The sequence below is a fragment of the Struthio camelus genome, chromosome 4 (genome assembly GCF_040807025.1).
Source record: "Struthio camelus isolate bStrCam1 chromosome 4, bStrCam1.hap1, whole genome shotgun sequence".
NCBI lineage: Eukaryota > Metazoa > Chordata > Aves > Struthioniformes > Struthionidae > Struthio > Struthio camelus.
The window spans coordinates 62,020,023-62,035,618 of record NC_090945.1 but is presented as its reverse complement, the minus strand read 5'-3'; the positions used below and the strand labels follow the sequence as shown (position 1 = coordinate 62,035,618).

General features: G+C 39.3%; 1 protein-coding gene across 1 annotated transcript; it reads right to left on the bottom strand.

Annotated features, from left to right (window-relative positions):
- Positions 1 to 6,175: 6,175 nt before the first annotated feature.
- LOC104143076 (toll-like receptor 1) lies at positions 6,176 to 12,635 on the bottom strand. The gene is made up of 2 exons (XM_009673363.2): positions 12,296 to 12,635; positions 6,176 to 10,211 (listed from the first exon to the last, which is right to left on the bottom strand). The coding sequence occupies exon 2, from the start codon at positions 10,119 to 10,121 to the stop codon at positions 7,713 to 7,715; it is 2,409 nt and encodes an 802-aa protein (XP_009671658.2). The 5' UTR covers positions 10,122 to 10,211; positions 12,296 to 12,635; the 3' UTR covers positions 6,176 to 7,712.
- Between the last annotated feature and the right edge of the window lie 2,961 nt (positions 12,636 to 15,596).

The following is a 15,596-nucleotide window of genomic DNA, read 5'->3' as shown; positions in this document are numbered from 1 at the left end:
CACTGGTGGGGGCAAATACAGTGGAGATGCAATAGATCTTTGAAATATCTTTAGCCATGTGCCTTGTGATTTAGGTCAACACCAATTTAAATATTAAGTATGAAAATCTGAGATTATTCAGAGTAAATGCCTTGTTTATAGGATTTGTTTTGCTTGTGTCTATGGTGTCTTTTAATGGGATGTTAGAAAATATCAAAAGTATGTTTTCATGTGAATTTACATCTTAAGTGGATCACTGACTCATTTCAGCAACTTTGACTTGAGGGGTATCTTGAAATTTTTAAATATACAAAACTAAAGGAAAAAAAAGTCAGTCTTTCCCTCTTTGACCCTAAGAGAAGCCAGTTTAGATGTGAAGATACACAAAACTAATCCTGCAGAAGGTGTATATTTAAAAAAAGGAGAAAACCTTTTTCACTTCCAGCTTTGCACTGTGCGGTGTGTGGAACAGATTATGTTTTACTAAGATGTGCCTGTTAAAACCATTTGATTATAATGAATTACTAATTTCTAAAACAATCCTATGAAGCTGAGCAGGTATTACCGTGTGTGGTTTTATTTAAACGTACCCTGCTATTCTGCAGTGATATTTCTAATGCCACAGTTTGTCTAATATGTTGCCTGTGTTTTTGTCTCTGTCAAGGTTAGCAACATGTAGATGAATGCAAATCCTTTCTATAAAAATTACAGAGCATTTTACATATCTTGAGGGCTACACCAGTTTTCATTATATTTTACAGATATTAGCACTTTTCTGCTATTTATGTACTTTAAATGTTAGAGGGTCAAAATAATCTTTCTGCTTAGCATCTCTCACCTGCAAATATAGCAGGATTGTTATATTTACTTTAATACTTGTATAAACTATGCAGAAATTTTTAAATAAAATGTAATATATTTTATAAGCTAATAAGACTGGGTAATTAAAGGTTTCTAGTGTGCATTACTATAACTTGCAAATAAAGAGACATTTTGGTAATCTTTCTTACTAAAGATGTGAATGTTTAATGTACTTTCACTGTTTCTACTTTGGTAGTCCAATGGGAATTCAGTAATGACATTTTGTCATGTCAAACTGTGAACATAAATTTGTACTGTACAGTCCTCATTCTATATCTAGTATACAATAGATATGTATTATACTTGTTAATAAAACCATCAGAATATTATTTGTGGTCATGTCATCGTGTGATACACAACAAAATTATGGTCAGAAAAGAAGCTAAGAAAGTGTATAAATCAGTACTGATTAAACAGAACAACAACAACGAAAGCGTGTAAGGCCCCAAAACAATTCCCGTTGTTTAAGAGTCTTTAATGTAAAAATACTAAAATATATTTTGAAATTTTAATTCCTAGTGAGATCAGCATGAAACAGCAGAGTAAAACATCTCGCATCACCGTCCTGAAGTTCGTTCAATACGCTTGGCATTACAGCCTTGAAAAGATGGCCTACAGACACCTCTCTATGCGCTTCAGTTCTCTCCCTGGGGGTCTCCTGACTCTGCTGCAACATTACCCCAGTCCAGACTTGATGTGGGATGCAGCCTTTAGGAGCCGAGGCAGTGCCAGCGAGGATTTTGGGTGGCCCTTGTGCCGTGCTCGGGCACGGCGGCTGCGCACAACTGCCCTCGCATGCGTCCCCCGGGCGCAGGAGGGAGCAGAGCAGAGGGAGAGGCAGGGATTGCAAGGTGGGATAGGAAGCACCTCTTTTTCTTCTAGCTCTTGTCCTTCTGACAAGCCTTGCCCAGCTCTGCAGTCAACGGCAAACTCACAGTAAGTAGTTTATGCCCTACCAGCTCAGGCAATGTAGAGTTCATTGACTGGTCTGGAACACCAAACGTGAGTTTACTTCCTTATCGCCCACAAAACCACTGTCTGGGCCTGCGTTCATTAGACAGGCTGGTTCCCGTGGCCTTTTCCAGGTCCACGTGCCAGGGCGCACACTAAGGGCCTCTTTGTTGGTGCTAATCTGCAGACGTAGCCGGTGGATACTGCGGAGCGCTGCAGCCAGCACACACACATCCCCAACCTGCCCCCCTCTTCCAGCCCCAGCTCCAGGCACCGGCCTTTACCAGAGACTGTAGAACAAAACAGCCCCACCCCCACATTTTTTGCTGAGAGATGGTTATTTGGAGACCTGACTGAAGGATGCTTTCTTCTTTTCACATGAAAGGCAGGCTGTCTCAGGTAATAAAGTGGACTCGGTTTTTTAATTTGTTTGTTTTTATGCCAATCTTAAAAAATTAGAATAAGATGTTAATAAGTTTGAACAAGATTTAAAAAAGAAGGTACTTTCTTCTCAACCATGCTTCAGATCTCTAACAACTTCCATGTCAACCATGATGCATTTTCCTCGTTGCTGAAACAGGAGCTGTGGCAAAACTGGAGGGCAACTGCGTATGTTATTTCACATGAAGAACATGTGTCATTTGCTTTCCTGGCTGGAGACAGAGATTCTGTTGTAACCCTGGAGTCTTTGGCCTTCACAATGTAAAGAAAGTAGATACAGTTGTATAGACAGGAGGAACTCCAGTGACTCTCAAGCAAGCTAATCACACATTTCCTCTGCACAGATTTTAGTCCCCTGACAATTTTCTGTTGAGTCTGCTGACTGATGTTTTGGATTTTGTGCCATCTTGCCATTCAGCTGACAAGATCACAAACACTAAATATAAACCATCACAAAGCTTAAAGCATTAGAAGATGCTCAAACATGAAAAATTGACTAAAATGGGGACATCCTGCTTCTGGTGTTAGAAGTCCCATGTGCCTCAAAGACTCTCATTTATTAATGATAAGGTACATGTCAGCATGCCTTACCAGTTCAGTACATTTATCCTCATAAATATGAAGGAAGATCATTTCATTGCCAATATCATGCCTAACAACTTGCAGCAACACATTCCCAAATGTAAAAAACTTACTTAAAGGCAGACCCTGACTGGCCGTCTGACAACCAGATGTTTGCCCTGGGGGTGAGAGGGACAGGACAGAGGAGGCCACGAGTGGATCGTAACTCTGTCTGTCTTTCCAGGGTTCCTGGCAGAGAGCACTGAGATCATTTTTTGGCAGACAGCTGAGTGCACTCCCTGTCTTTTTAGAAACTACAGTGGATGTCAAATGCCTGCTAGAAGTTTTAAGTGACCTTTGTAAAGATCTAGTAGGTCTTGAGATGACCAGTGCACAGCCTCAGGCTTTTGTAGAAACCTAGCCCCAGGTCTGTGGACGTTAAACAAATTGCTAGCCAAATCGGTCTCAACTGAAATGCATTTTCCATCTAACAAGAGATTTTGGAGGCATTTCCTTTTTCTCTGAAGTTTTCCAGGTTTCAATCGATCAAATTAGTTTTTTTCTAATGAAAAATAATTCCCTGGTTGATTCTGCATATTTGTCATTCTGACTGCTACTATATGCCTTAACTTTCTCACCTCTGTTCTTTCTTTCAGTAGTTTATCTGTTACTGCCAGTTCTGTTGAAGATTAATGGTTCAAGTCTGAAGTAGCTGTGTGTAGCACTATGTTCCTGGGGGGGTCTCTATTTTTAAATATGGTGCTATTTAGAGCACTGCCTACAGGAAACAAAGAAAGACTGAGAAACAAGACTGAAAGAAAACTGAGAAAACTAGTTATGTTTCATCTAGAGGAAATGGTTATCCAAAAGTATAGAAAGACAATATCCATTACCACTGCAAGCTGCTCCAGTCAGACAATGTAAAACAAGTCTTGGGTCAATAAGATCAGATAATCAATGAGCATGTTATCACAAAGAAGTGTGGGGTCATCATGATTTGAGAGCTTTGACACCCTTCCCGCTTTTTGGTTAGAGGGCCAAGCAGAGTTCACGTCTGTTCTGAAAAAACTTCATGCACCCAACTAGGGAGAAAGCAAGTTTATTACAAGGTCAGTGATGTCCATACCGCATCTCCAAAATGGACAAATAGGATAGTAGATAATATTCTTGACAAGAATGTTTTGCATAACATTCAGAAATTGAAATTGTGCATTTCCAAAAAAGTATATTATGGCTATACTCTAATATTTTTAACAAAAAAATCAAGAAAGGAACAAAGAATTCACTGTACGTCTTTTAGCAATTACTCCCCTTCCTTGCTGAGGTAATTACATCACGATATTGGCATATTACTGCTTGAGGCCCAGCAAATCAATACGGTGAGCACCTATTCTATGTATTGGTGAAGTACAGAAGCGAAATCAGGTACAGCAGAAACAAGGCAGAAGAATAAAATCTTGCAAACAGAAAACAAAATGTGAGACATGACTGTCTTGCATATCTTGCTGACCCTCTTGAAAATAAGGATCTTTATAAAGCAAGACTTCATGTTTATATCATGCTGCTTACTTAATAAGAGCATTTGTTAGCAAAGCAGTATACACTCTTTTCAGTCTACGCGGTAGGACTGAACCGCAGAGCAGGGGGCTGAATCACAGCCTCGGAGTCAGCACGGGAGCTGTAACGAGGTACGTCCTGATCGGATCATCCCGACGGACCCGTTTCTGCTCCTGTGGACAAACATACCTGCAAGAAGCTCCTGAATATGCTGGACCAGAAGAAGACTGTTTATTTATTTCATTTTTTTTAGGAGGAAGATTGTTTGATATGTTAGTCTAAAATGATCTGTCCTTTTCAGGAAATGTTCAACGATAATTAAATCGGCCACTGGGTGTCAGCCTTATTCTGAGGAACTGGCAAAATAGACAACTGCAAGAATATAATTTAAGAAAATATTAAGAAATGAAGCTGTTCATCTGTCTTACCTTCTATCACTGAGTCCGATCATATCGCGCACTGAAATCTACTAAAGGATTCAAGATGGGACTTGATATCTTTATTTTATTCATTTTATTTTTTAAAAAATATAAAATCTGTTATTTTTTAATAAATATAAAACCTTAACAATTTTTTAAATGATGGCTACATTTGGCCAAAAAAAAAAAAAGAATCATCACTTTTTGTACCCTCCGAACAGTTTAAGGTCAAAAAAATTGAAGTTTTGAAACAGAATTGAAACAGAAAAGTTATGTGAAACACTGTCAAGTGCTAAATTAATAGACAAAATACACTTGTTTTATCAAATGAAATTAGAAGTACATTTTATGTGGCTGAGGGTACACTACCATATGTAAATGACTAAAACACTTGGTAAGTGCATGGGAGATTTTTGAGATAAGAAGGATGTAATTGGATATTTAGGGGTTAATATTCTAAAGTGATATACCTAGCAGACCTGAGGAACCAAATTATTTCTTTCACATCTACCTACAGCTTAAGTTTCAGAGCAGCCTTAATTATGGAGAAATCTTCAAAGGCCCATATATTACTTACATAATTACATTCCTATCATACATGATTCAACACATAAAAAACAGTTTGTAGAACGTATGTCATGTAGAGATCGGAAAGACTAATTTGAGAAGTTTTACATCCTCTCTTTGCATCTATTAAACAGGACAGAGTGCATGCTTCTTACAACATTTCCAGTAAGTATTACTGCTAATTGTGCTTAGACTCTTTAAATTGGAGAGGGGAAGGATAAAGGTCTTTTAGGAAGTAGAAGAACAGCCATTTTTGAAAGTGTTCTCACTGGTTTGATGTAAAGATCAGAGGAGTCCTACAGAGGTAAAGGCTACAAATGTCTAACCAGTCTAAGTCATTGGCCTATATTACTGACCAATTCCTTAAGTATCTAACAGCTGCATATCACACAGGGCTTTTCAAACCTTAAATGTAACTCTGGCCACAGCTGAAATACAGCAGCCACTAACGCTTAGCGAGGCAACTGGAATTTACTTTCGCCTTGAGGTAAGTTTTAATAGAGATCTTCAGCCATCCTTTCTAAAGCTGTACACTCAGAGCCAGCCAACAGCATCCAACTGAGACATCTGGTTAAACTATGAGGTGGGTGAGCAGGGGTTTCTCAGCACCACTGAAAATCAGGAAGCTGTCACACGGCTGTCAGCCTGCTGCTTCCTCTGCTGCGCACACGCCCGGGAGGCGTCTGGTCAACCACACTTGCGAATGTGAAGGAGCACATCCTGCTACTTGCTTGTTCACTGGGTATGCTACTCACAGCTAGATCGGAGGGCTTTGCATTCCTGTCAAGCGGCAAGCGTAGTTACACAACTCTCACCATCAGTGAAATGACACCAGTAAATTTAAAACAGATTAAAAATGAGAGGTTTATTAGATTATAAAATTAAATACAGGCATAGCAAATGATTAATCTTTCCTATCAACAAATATAATTAGTTAATTAGCTTGACATTAGCAGAGAGATTATTTACTAATGAAAGTTCTCCTGCCTGTGTGATGACTCTCAATGGCTGCTGCTAAAAGGGTAAGACATCAGAGCTCAGGGAAACTCAGGAGATAAAGGGGATTCACCCCAAAGGATGAAGCTTCTGAGTTTAAATACTGAATAAACGAGCTAATTTGATGACAGTTATGGTAATGCAACCCTTTCTCACTGGCTGTGGAAGTTCTGTCTCCTGCTGTGCATTTGCAGTATTACCAGGGTTCTATAAATAAAAGGGGCTTTCCTGCAATATCACCATGTAATACATACTTTAAACATCTATAAAATCTCATTACAATTTAGGTTACTTACTGGCTGCTGCAGAGAGAAAGCAATAAAATATATTGTCTAATATAATACAAGAATTATAATGGTGCAAGCGAGGGAAATATTCACAATGAAACAGTGAATTCATAGATTCAGAGGATGTCTTTTTCTTTGCCCTCTCATAGTTGAGAGAGACTATATGAAAAAAAAAATTATTAAAATACATAATTACTCCTTAGAAAACCGGGAAAACACACAAGCCAATATAGCTTGATATGCTCACTGAAACAATCCTATAATACTATAGATTTTTTCACTAGTTCAGATATTAACTAATATTTTGAAGCTAATCAATGGTGAATTATATGAAGTCATGACTTACTAGGTAAATCTAGGGAAGCTGGAATATTTAATACAGCAAAGTAACCAGGATGTTAAACAGGGCATAACGGCTCCAACTTCCGGCTTTTACCCAGGAAAGTCTCTGTCTGTGACTAAGGGAAAGATTTCCACTGAGTTCATGGGACTTTAAACAAATCCTTCTGTCCGAGTACAGACTTGTAACAAGTTCCAATGATGTCTGAAGATTTAGGAATACAGTACCCTTGTCATCTGTTGTACCAATTTACAGAAATGGATTTACACAAGACGTATTTTCTTGTTTGCTTTTATTTTGCAATTAAAAACAAGGAAGTAGATCCCAGCCATCTTATCCTCACAACATCCCTGGCAGGACATAGATTAAATGCAAGAATTTACTATCCTGATAACATTCAACCTGTCATTATGTTAGTTACTCCCAAGAACTAAGGGGGAAACTCTCTAGAATTAAGGGGAAAATACCAAAATAAATGAAACCCCACTCTTCTATTACAAATAAGCGAAATTTCTAGGAATATTTGTTCTCCTTCTCTTTTTGATGATGGAAAAAATAGAGAAGATTTCTGATGCAATACTTTGACCACTAAAACAAGCAGTAGCAATTGCTATATATATTACAATTAAATTCTGTTATAATGCAAAAAAACTACCAAAAAAAGTTTAAAAATTATTAAAAATTCGATTAACACAATCTAATGCAATACAGTCATATACTGACTTATATTAATAGTAAAAATACTGCCACTCTCTACTCCTCATTTGCTTCAAAAGACACTGGCAGATTAATGTTAATAGCTGCCCTCAAGTTAGCCCAGAAAAGGGCATGCTTGCTCCTCTCCTTCGGCCACTCCAGGTAGGTCCTCTTGGCCATGAGAGCCTTCAGCTTGTGATACCTGGCAGGAATGACATACGGAGGGATCGGCTCCAGTAAAATGAGGATTAAGCTATTGGAGTTCTCACTAAATAACTTGTGATGGGCAAAGTACAGCTCATAGTGGCACCATTCGCTCTGCACAAAGTTGGGAGACAGCACAAAGACCGACTTGTAGCTCTTCTCTATGCAGTCAATGATATTCTCCACAATGCTCTTGCCCGGGATGAAATTCCTCTCGTGCTGGCACAGCTGCACACAGCCCTCCCCCTTCTCCAGGTTTGGGATCAGCTCGTTCTTCACCCACAAAGAATCACGTTCGCTGTATGAAATGAAAGCGTGAAACTGCAGCATGTTCTCCTGCTCTTGGGGGTAGCTGTGCCAAGCCCTCCGCTTCATCTGCGTCCACTGCCACATCATCCGCGCGTACCACAACGCATCAAAGTAGACGCACAGAAAGGCCACGACAGCCACCAGCACCAGCGTCAGGAGCAGAGCTGTCACAAGCAAGAGAGTGGTGTTGCAAGACAGTTCACTCAAGTGAAAGTCCTTCAGCTGGGTTCCCTGCAAGTCTTCTGGGTACCGGCACACGTAGGCCCCCGGCCAGCCCGACAGCTTCCCCCCAGACTGCTTCTCCAGGCGGATGAAGTCTCGCAGTTCGCAGGAGCACTTGAACGGATTGTGCCCTGCTTGTAGCTCCCCCACCCTTTGACAGCTCTGGAAGAAGTCGGCAGACGGCGTGAGGATTGAGTTCATCTCTATGTTCAGGGCTGCCAGGGCAGGAAAGCCGCTGCACCCGGGCAGGTCAGTCAGCCGGTTTGATGCAAGATTCAGCTCTTTCAAGGACTTCAGCTCAGCAATCCCCCTCGGGACGCTTGCGATCTGGTTGTTTTGTAGATCCAGGATTTGGATATTGACGGGCAAGCACTCAAACACAGACTCCGTCAACTGATTGGAGGACAAGTCCAGCTCTGCCAGTGAGTTCGCCCACTCGCAGCGCCCCTCAGCCCCATCGTGATGCAGCAAGTTTTTGCTCATGTCCAAATATTTCAGTGATTTCATATGGCTGGTCATGAAGCTCACCTTGGAAAGGATCTTAAATTTATTTCTCTGTAAAATAAGTGATTTCAAAGCTTTCAGAGTGACACAATTCTGGAACAACTCATCTGTCAGGGCGTTGTGAGAAAAATTTAAATACTGAAATGAGCTTGTTCTCTTGGGGCAAAGCATGTGTGGCATACACGCATCATATATTGTTAAATTTTCAATGTTCATTTCTGAAAATTGTCTGTATAGTATCTCCTGGTTGAAATAATAAACCTTATTGCGAGCATGCTCCAAAGTTAGTGCTTTCATGGAGCCACCCCAATAGACCGATCGTTCCTGAAAGCTTAATAAGAATAAAAATTCATATTCTGTCAGCTTCCCCAATGATCCACGAAAAGTCAAATTTTTCACAGTCCAGTACTCCACAGGTGAATTCCAAATAAGTAGGAAAATTTGAAAAATGATACCCCATTGCAAATCCACATTGTCAAGCATCAGAGCTGTTGTCTTGATTTTTTTCAGAAGCTCAAAAGGAGGAGAAGGGAAATCTTTGTAACTCAACATATATCTTAGGTTAGTTATTTTTAAATTTTCTGAGGTGCTCATTCCATCATACAAGAGGGAAAAAATGAAGTTTTGGTTTGCTGCAAAAACTATGTGAAGGCTCCTTGTATTTAAGGCTATCAGACTCCGAGGTTCATACCTAGAAAATTCTTCTAAGGTTAGGAAGACAGTGTGCAGCTGCAAATGTGTGATGTATCTGAAGTCTGATCTCTGTATCATCGTGGCACTTAATCCTAGGTACTCCAGATGAAACATGGTCCCAAATTCCTTACAGATGGGCAAGGCAGCAAACTTATTGAAAGAAAGATCTAAATGTCTGAGACGTGCAACACTTTGACAGTAAACTTTCAAAATGTTGTTATGAGACAAATCTAAGTATTCTAAACCCTGATTAAACATGAAGACATTGAAGTCAAGCTCTGTAATTAGATTATGAGAAAGATTCAATACTTGAAGCTCAGAAAGAGACATAAAATCAAAGATACTAAGTTCAGAGATCCTATTATGTGATAAATCTAATAGACGAGTATGGATTAAAATATTTTTTGGGATACTAGTTAGCAAACTGCTTGAATAGTTTGCAATAAATTCATTTTCCACAGTCAGCTGGATAGGATTCCAAAGAGTGAATATAAAGACCCAGGCAAAGACAAAGATATTTGTAAGGGGTCCCATTATGTCTTACAGAATTCTCTTGGTTCTTTACAAAAGCGGAGAAGCAAGGTTTTGTTTTCTGTTCAACTTTTCTCAATACTGAGTCCCACCCTATGGAAAGAAAACACATTGAATTTGCTGAATGTGTTTAGTTGTTGCACTCGCTGTTGATTGCTAAAATAAAATTCCATATAAAATTTATGCAATAAAAGTTATATTTTTGCTGTTTTTTCTAAGGTATTACGAATCCCCCTCACCCTCATCCTTTAATTCCAATTCTTGTTTTTCTCAGTTAAGTGGAAAGGAATTCTGTTATAATGGGAGGAATACAATCAGTGGTACCTTTTTAAAAAATACAAAGATGCTAAGAAACACAAATTTCACAGTACTCTTCAAAATTCAAAAAGAATAAAAATTTGGGAGTAAAGGAGAACACAACAAGCCTCCCATCTGCTGCTTTCCTACACCCCATGTCTAGACAAACACAGGGACAAAATTCCAAAAGCCCCACAGGCCCTTATGGGAATCAGTGCAAAAGCATCCTCTTCATTCAGAAGAGCCAATGGATATTCCTCTTTGTACTTCAAACACCAGGGACTTGGCCATGTACCCCCTCACAGTCAGCTGATCAGGGAAGCTAGCTCTAGCAAAGACAGGAATGTCTGTTTTTCTAGTAGGCCAAGAAGCTTGAGGAGGAATTATACTCTCATGAATATTGTAATGCCAGTGTGTTCAAAGCATAACTACAGGAAAACCACAGCACAATTAGCAACTCTGTATGAAGCAGTGGTGCCCAAAATCTGAAAAGAAGACACCTTACTCTAAACACCTGCAAAATCTCCTGGATTTCCTAGGAACATCTCCAAATTATCCCATAGCTGTAGCTTGGCAAAGAAGCTCTCTAGAAAAAGTGAGGGACGATGAGTTTAGCACTCAGGATTAAAAACCCATGGAGGAAGAGATTTTTTGGAGACGGAAAATGGCCCAATAGAATTAACATATAGTCGTGTCCATCAGTATTCCACATAGATCTGGAGAGGCATCATGAGAGTCCTCTCATGAAAAAGCATGCCCTGGGCATTACTACTCTCTTTTGGTTAAGCATTTAACACAACATACAGAAAACCTGAGACACGAAAGAGTCACACACTCTTTCAGGAGACAAACAGCCCCATTTTTTTCCTGTGCTGATTCTGTTTGGAAAATAAAAAGTTTTTTAATTCTTCCACCATGCAACCTCTTGTTTAATAAAAAACAAAAGCCTGTTGTTAGCAGTTGTAGGTTATAATGTGTGCTAGCGCATAAATAATTTGATTGGACTGATAATACAAGTCATGCCTTCCTCTCCCAATCTCCCATCCAGCTTAATCAAGCTTTCCTCAGGGAAGTAAAGCAAAGATATCTGTAGTTATTGCCACCAAAAGCAATAAAAGAATAAAACACTAAAGGGGAAATCTACCTCTGTAGAATGTGACTGACAGTCAAATTCCAAAGGACTGACAGTCCTTCCAAAAGGTTGGGCTAGGCTATCTGAGTGCAGAACAGACTAAAGTGACACTCAGATGGTTTGTCGAGTACAATGTCACTCACAGGACGAATGAAGACAAGGAAGCCTGGCCCGGCTTCCTTCAAAGAGTAGCTGACCCTGTTCTCCAGAGTCCAGGCTGGCAATGAACCTCTTGAGATCAAAAAAAACTTTGACCTGGAACTGTCTGGAGGGACTCCATGGCAAAAGGGAAGTCAGGAACGAAGCAAGAATTTTTCTGAAAGGAGGGAAAACAGGAGGACATTCTAGACTCCCTGCTCTACTGCCAGATGAGTTTTAATTTACTGTGCATGCTATGCTATACGCTGCAAGAAGGCAGCATCCACACTATACGGCACTGAGGAGGGCCAAATTAAAAGAATAAAGCAGGCCTGTCTAACAAAGCAATATTAAGGGGCAGCGATAACCGATCTAACACGATTTTATGACGGTGTTAAATTACAGTTGACTGACAATGAAAATTGCCATTCCAATTTTTTTTTCTTTTCTTTGTTGAAATTCAACATGCAGATGAGCATTTTCACTGAAATTTCAAAATGCAAGAGTATCTTCCAAGGGCAAAGAAACAGCAGCACCTAAGATGTGACACAGTCCGAAGCATATATAACAAGAAGAAAAGAAATTAAATAATGCAGCAAATATAACCCACCTTTTGTGTATGAAATTCATCCCTTAGCAAAGAACCAGCAAAAGACTTCTGCATACTCAGCTTACATTCTCAAGACAGAATTTCAAACACGTAATCTTGAAGCTGAGGCATCTCACAAGAGATGATAATTCCTTTTTAATAGTTAATAATTTCTACCTCCAGAAGTAGAATGATTTATTTTTGCAGGCTATCTAATTCTAACAAAACATCCATTTTCAGTAGAGTGCAAGTATTAAGAGTTCAAGGAAATAAAATTCTTAACAGCTCAAACTCAAAACACATTTACTCTTGCAGCATTTACGTAACTAAATGATTTAGGAGGAAACGGACCTATCTGCTGTACAGAATTTTCACCAAAGTAAGACCACTTAAATAAATCTGCATTGCTAATTTTATGTCTCTTTCTGACGGTTACACAGGTGTTCTGGGAGTCTATCAGCTGCATCTCCCCTTTCACACACACAGAAAACAGGAAGCAAAACTTTCACAGCCAACTTCTCTGCATACCAGAATCAGAGCTCTACCCCTCAGGAGATATTTTCCTCAGCAAGTAGATTAATTATGTTGCGCATGGAGAGACTGCAAAAACTCAAATCTCAAAAGCTAGTTACAGGGGCAAATTGACATAGTTCAGTCACCTTAACATCCTACGTCAGACATCTTGACGGTTGATATGCCTCAGGGGTTTATCATGGAAACCTCACATTGTAACTTCCACCAAGGAATTATAAAAAACGTGCTGTAGATAATATTCTCTATGACATGAAAGGTGTATGGAAACCATGAAGAATATAGCACCAGCGTAGGACAAACTGTCTGGGAATGGAGGATTAAGCAGTCGTTCAATTAACTTTTTGAGCAGGGGCATGAGCCTGGTGAGCAAATCAGCAGAGCACAGACTCAGTGCATTTCAAAGGCAGATGTAAAAAACTGAAAACAACATCTCATTCCCACAAACCTCCAAACGAATACAACATGCTTCGGTAAGATTAATTAACAAGGAAGAAAGAAGCTGAGAGTCTAGGCTCTGTTCTGAAGATTCATTTAATCTTAATGAATTTTAAGATTAAACTCATGAAGTATATAATGAATTCTTCAGGTATTAGCAAACTGGGGAAGGGCCCAGTTGGCCCATTTAGGCTCAGTCCAAAGCTTATTCTCTTCCAGAAGACAGCACCTTGGAGGAGAGGTGAAGGTGAGCTGGCCTCCAGCTAAAGAAGCTGAGAAAAATCTTCAAGGTTGTCTATGACAATTTAATTAAGACAGCGGTGCTGAATATATTTAAAAAGTTTGCATTAGTTTCCTGTTACACTTTCCTTTGCAATTATCCTTCCCATTCTGTAAAGAGGAAATTAACCCTTTTGTTTTGCTGGAAGAAAATTTCTGTTTTTCATTTTGAGATTGACGAGCGGGATGATAGTCTGAACTGAAACTTGCTGACAATAAACCATTCTGCTTTCCTCAGTGCAGTGAATCTAAGTAGCTCAAGTTCCTGAGACATCTGTGACCTGAGATGAGACTGGGGATCATGAATGTTTCTCAATAAGCAGCAAGAATCTGCTTGTCAGCTGATACTGTCCTGTATCCAAGTTAAAGGAGAAGTTCCCATTGGTGGGCATTAATCCATGTCCCTATGGAAACGAGTAGACTGAAGTGCTTGTTGGCAGAACAATAATATGATAATCAAATTAAGAATGAAAGCACGTGAAGCCAAAGCAGTTTTACTCCCAATATAATTACTCATAAATCTTTGCTGTATTTACAAAATCAAATACACCATCAACTTTCTTCAAAACTGATTCTGGTACACACAGAGGGTACATAAAAGCAAAAGCAGCCACATCTTTAGTTGTAATACGTTCAACTTCCCTATCACCCTTCTCTGTGAGACTTTAAAGCATATTTAAAAACAATCTGCCATAAATAAAAATTTGGCACTAACTGAAGCAAAACTGATAACTTCTGAATATTTCTGTTAATTCATTAGGAGCATTGCATAATATTATATTCAGCAAAGCTTTGTTTGCAGGTTGGTCTCAGTTTACTGATGAAGTCATTTTGTATGACGCACAAAAGATAAAAAGCAGTGTTATTTCTGTTTATATACCCTTAACGTATTGGCTAAATGCTGTACTTTCCGTAGCGAGCATATATACATATATACATTCATGCAGATACCTTACTCCATTTCTGAAGTTCATACTGCTGGTTTTTTGCAGCTCATTAATTTATTTCTTCCAATAAGCACCTATCTTCACAAATAGCCTTTCCTCAAAGCACATTCCAAATTTCTGCCTATATATTGTGATTGCTCACCCAGAAAGGAATTGCAGCTACACTTGGGCTGGGTAAATCAAGCTATTCAGGACCAACAATATCCCCAAAGAAGTGAAGAGTCTCTCCAATTGAAACTGCAGAACAGCACTTACGCATGCAAAACACTGAGTTAAAACATAGCCAGAGCAGTTGGACCCATCCAAACACTTATAAAAAGTCAATACAATTATTAAAGTTGCAAGTGGCTAGGTCAGTGTTTGGTCATGTTCAAGGACCTTATCTTCAATCACTACTCTTTCATTGTCACAGCTTACTCCTGCATATCAAGCGGGCAAAATGGGTGCTAAATGTTACCATAAGTTAAAGTAAGCAGAAATTTTATCATATTATAAGCCTATTTTGCTTGGGCATAGACACAAGGATGAAAAATGGGGAAATCAAACTGTATTTCTGACAACACAGAGGCACCTTGCAAAACACAGAACTGATTTTCTCATGTATTGGTTTATCAATACCACCTCCTCTTGACCAAGTGGTGAGTACAAACAGGCTTTCTAGTCAACCTCAGTGAATGTTTCTGAAAGAAAACTGTATCATCCAGGCCAAAGCATTGAGTAAACAGATGAGTTTTACAGAGGTTTTGAACCTTTTCCCGCAACAGAACACCTCACCTCCATGGAGTCCCATTTCTTTCCCTCTCCTCTCAGCTTCCTTTCCTGCTCTAAACCTCTGCAGCTGAGTTTCAGTGATGATGCTTTAAACTTCTAATTTTTAGCTTTAAAATTAAAAAAGAGCTGAGCTCTCAGCAGGGTAACCCAACTGTGCATCAGGACTTCCATTCTGCCATAGATCAGATAATCATCTCACTTATACTATACAATACTTATATATGAAAACATTTCCACTTTCACTTCATTTGCACATTTTCTAGGTTTTGCAGGGTGTTAGTTTAACTAACTCCCATGTTTTTGCTTTTGTATGTTGGTACTATCAAGCACGTAAACGTGGCATTGTTGCTAGCCGC

Coding starts and splice junctions, on each gene's coding strand:
- LOC104143076 (XM_009673363.2), bottom strand. CDS start 10,121: ATGGGACCCCTTACAAATATCTTTGTCTTTGCCTGGGTCTTTATATTC.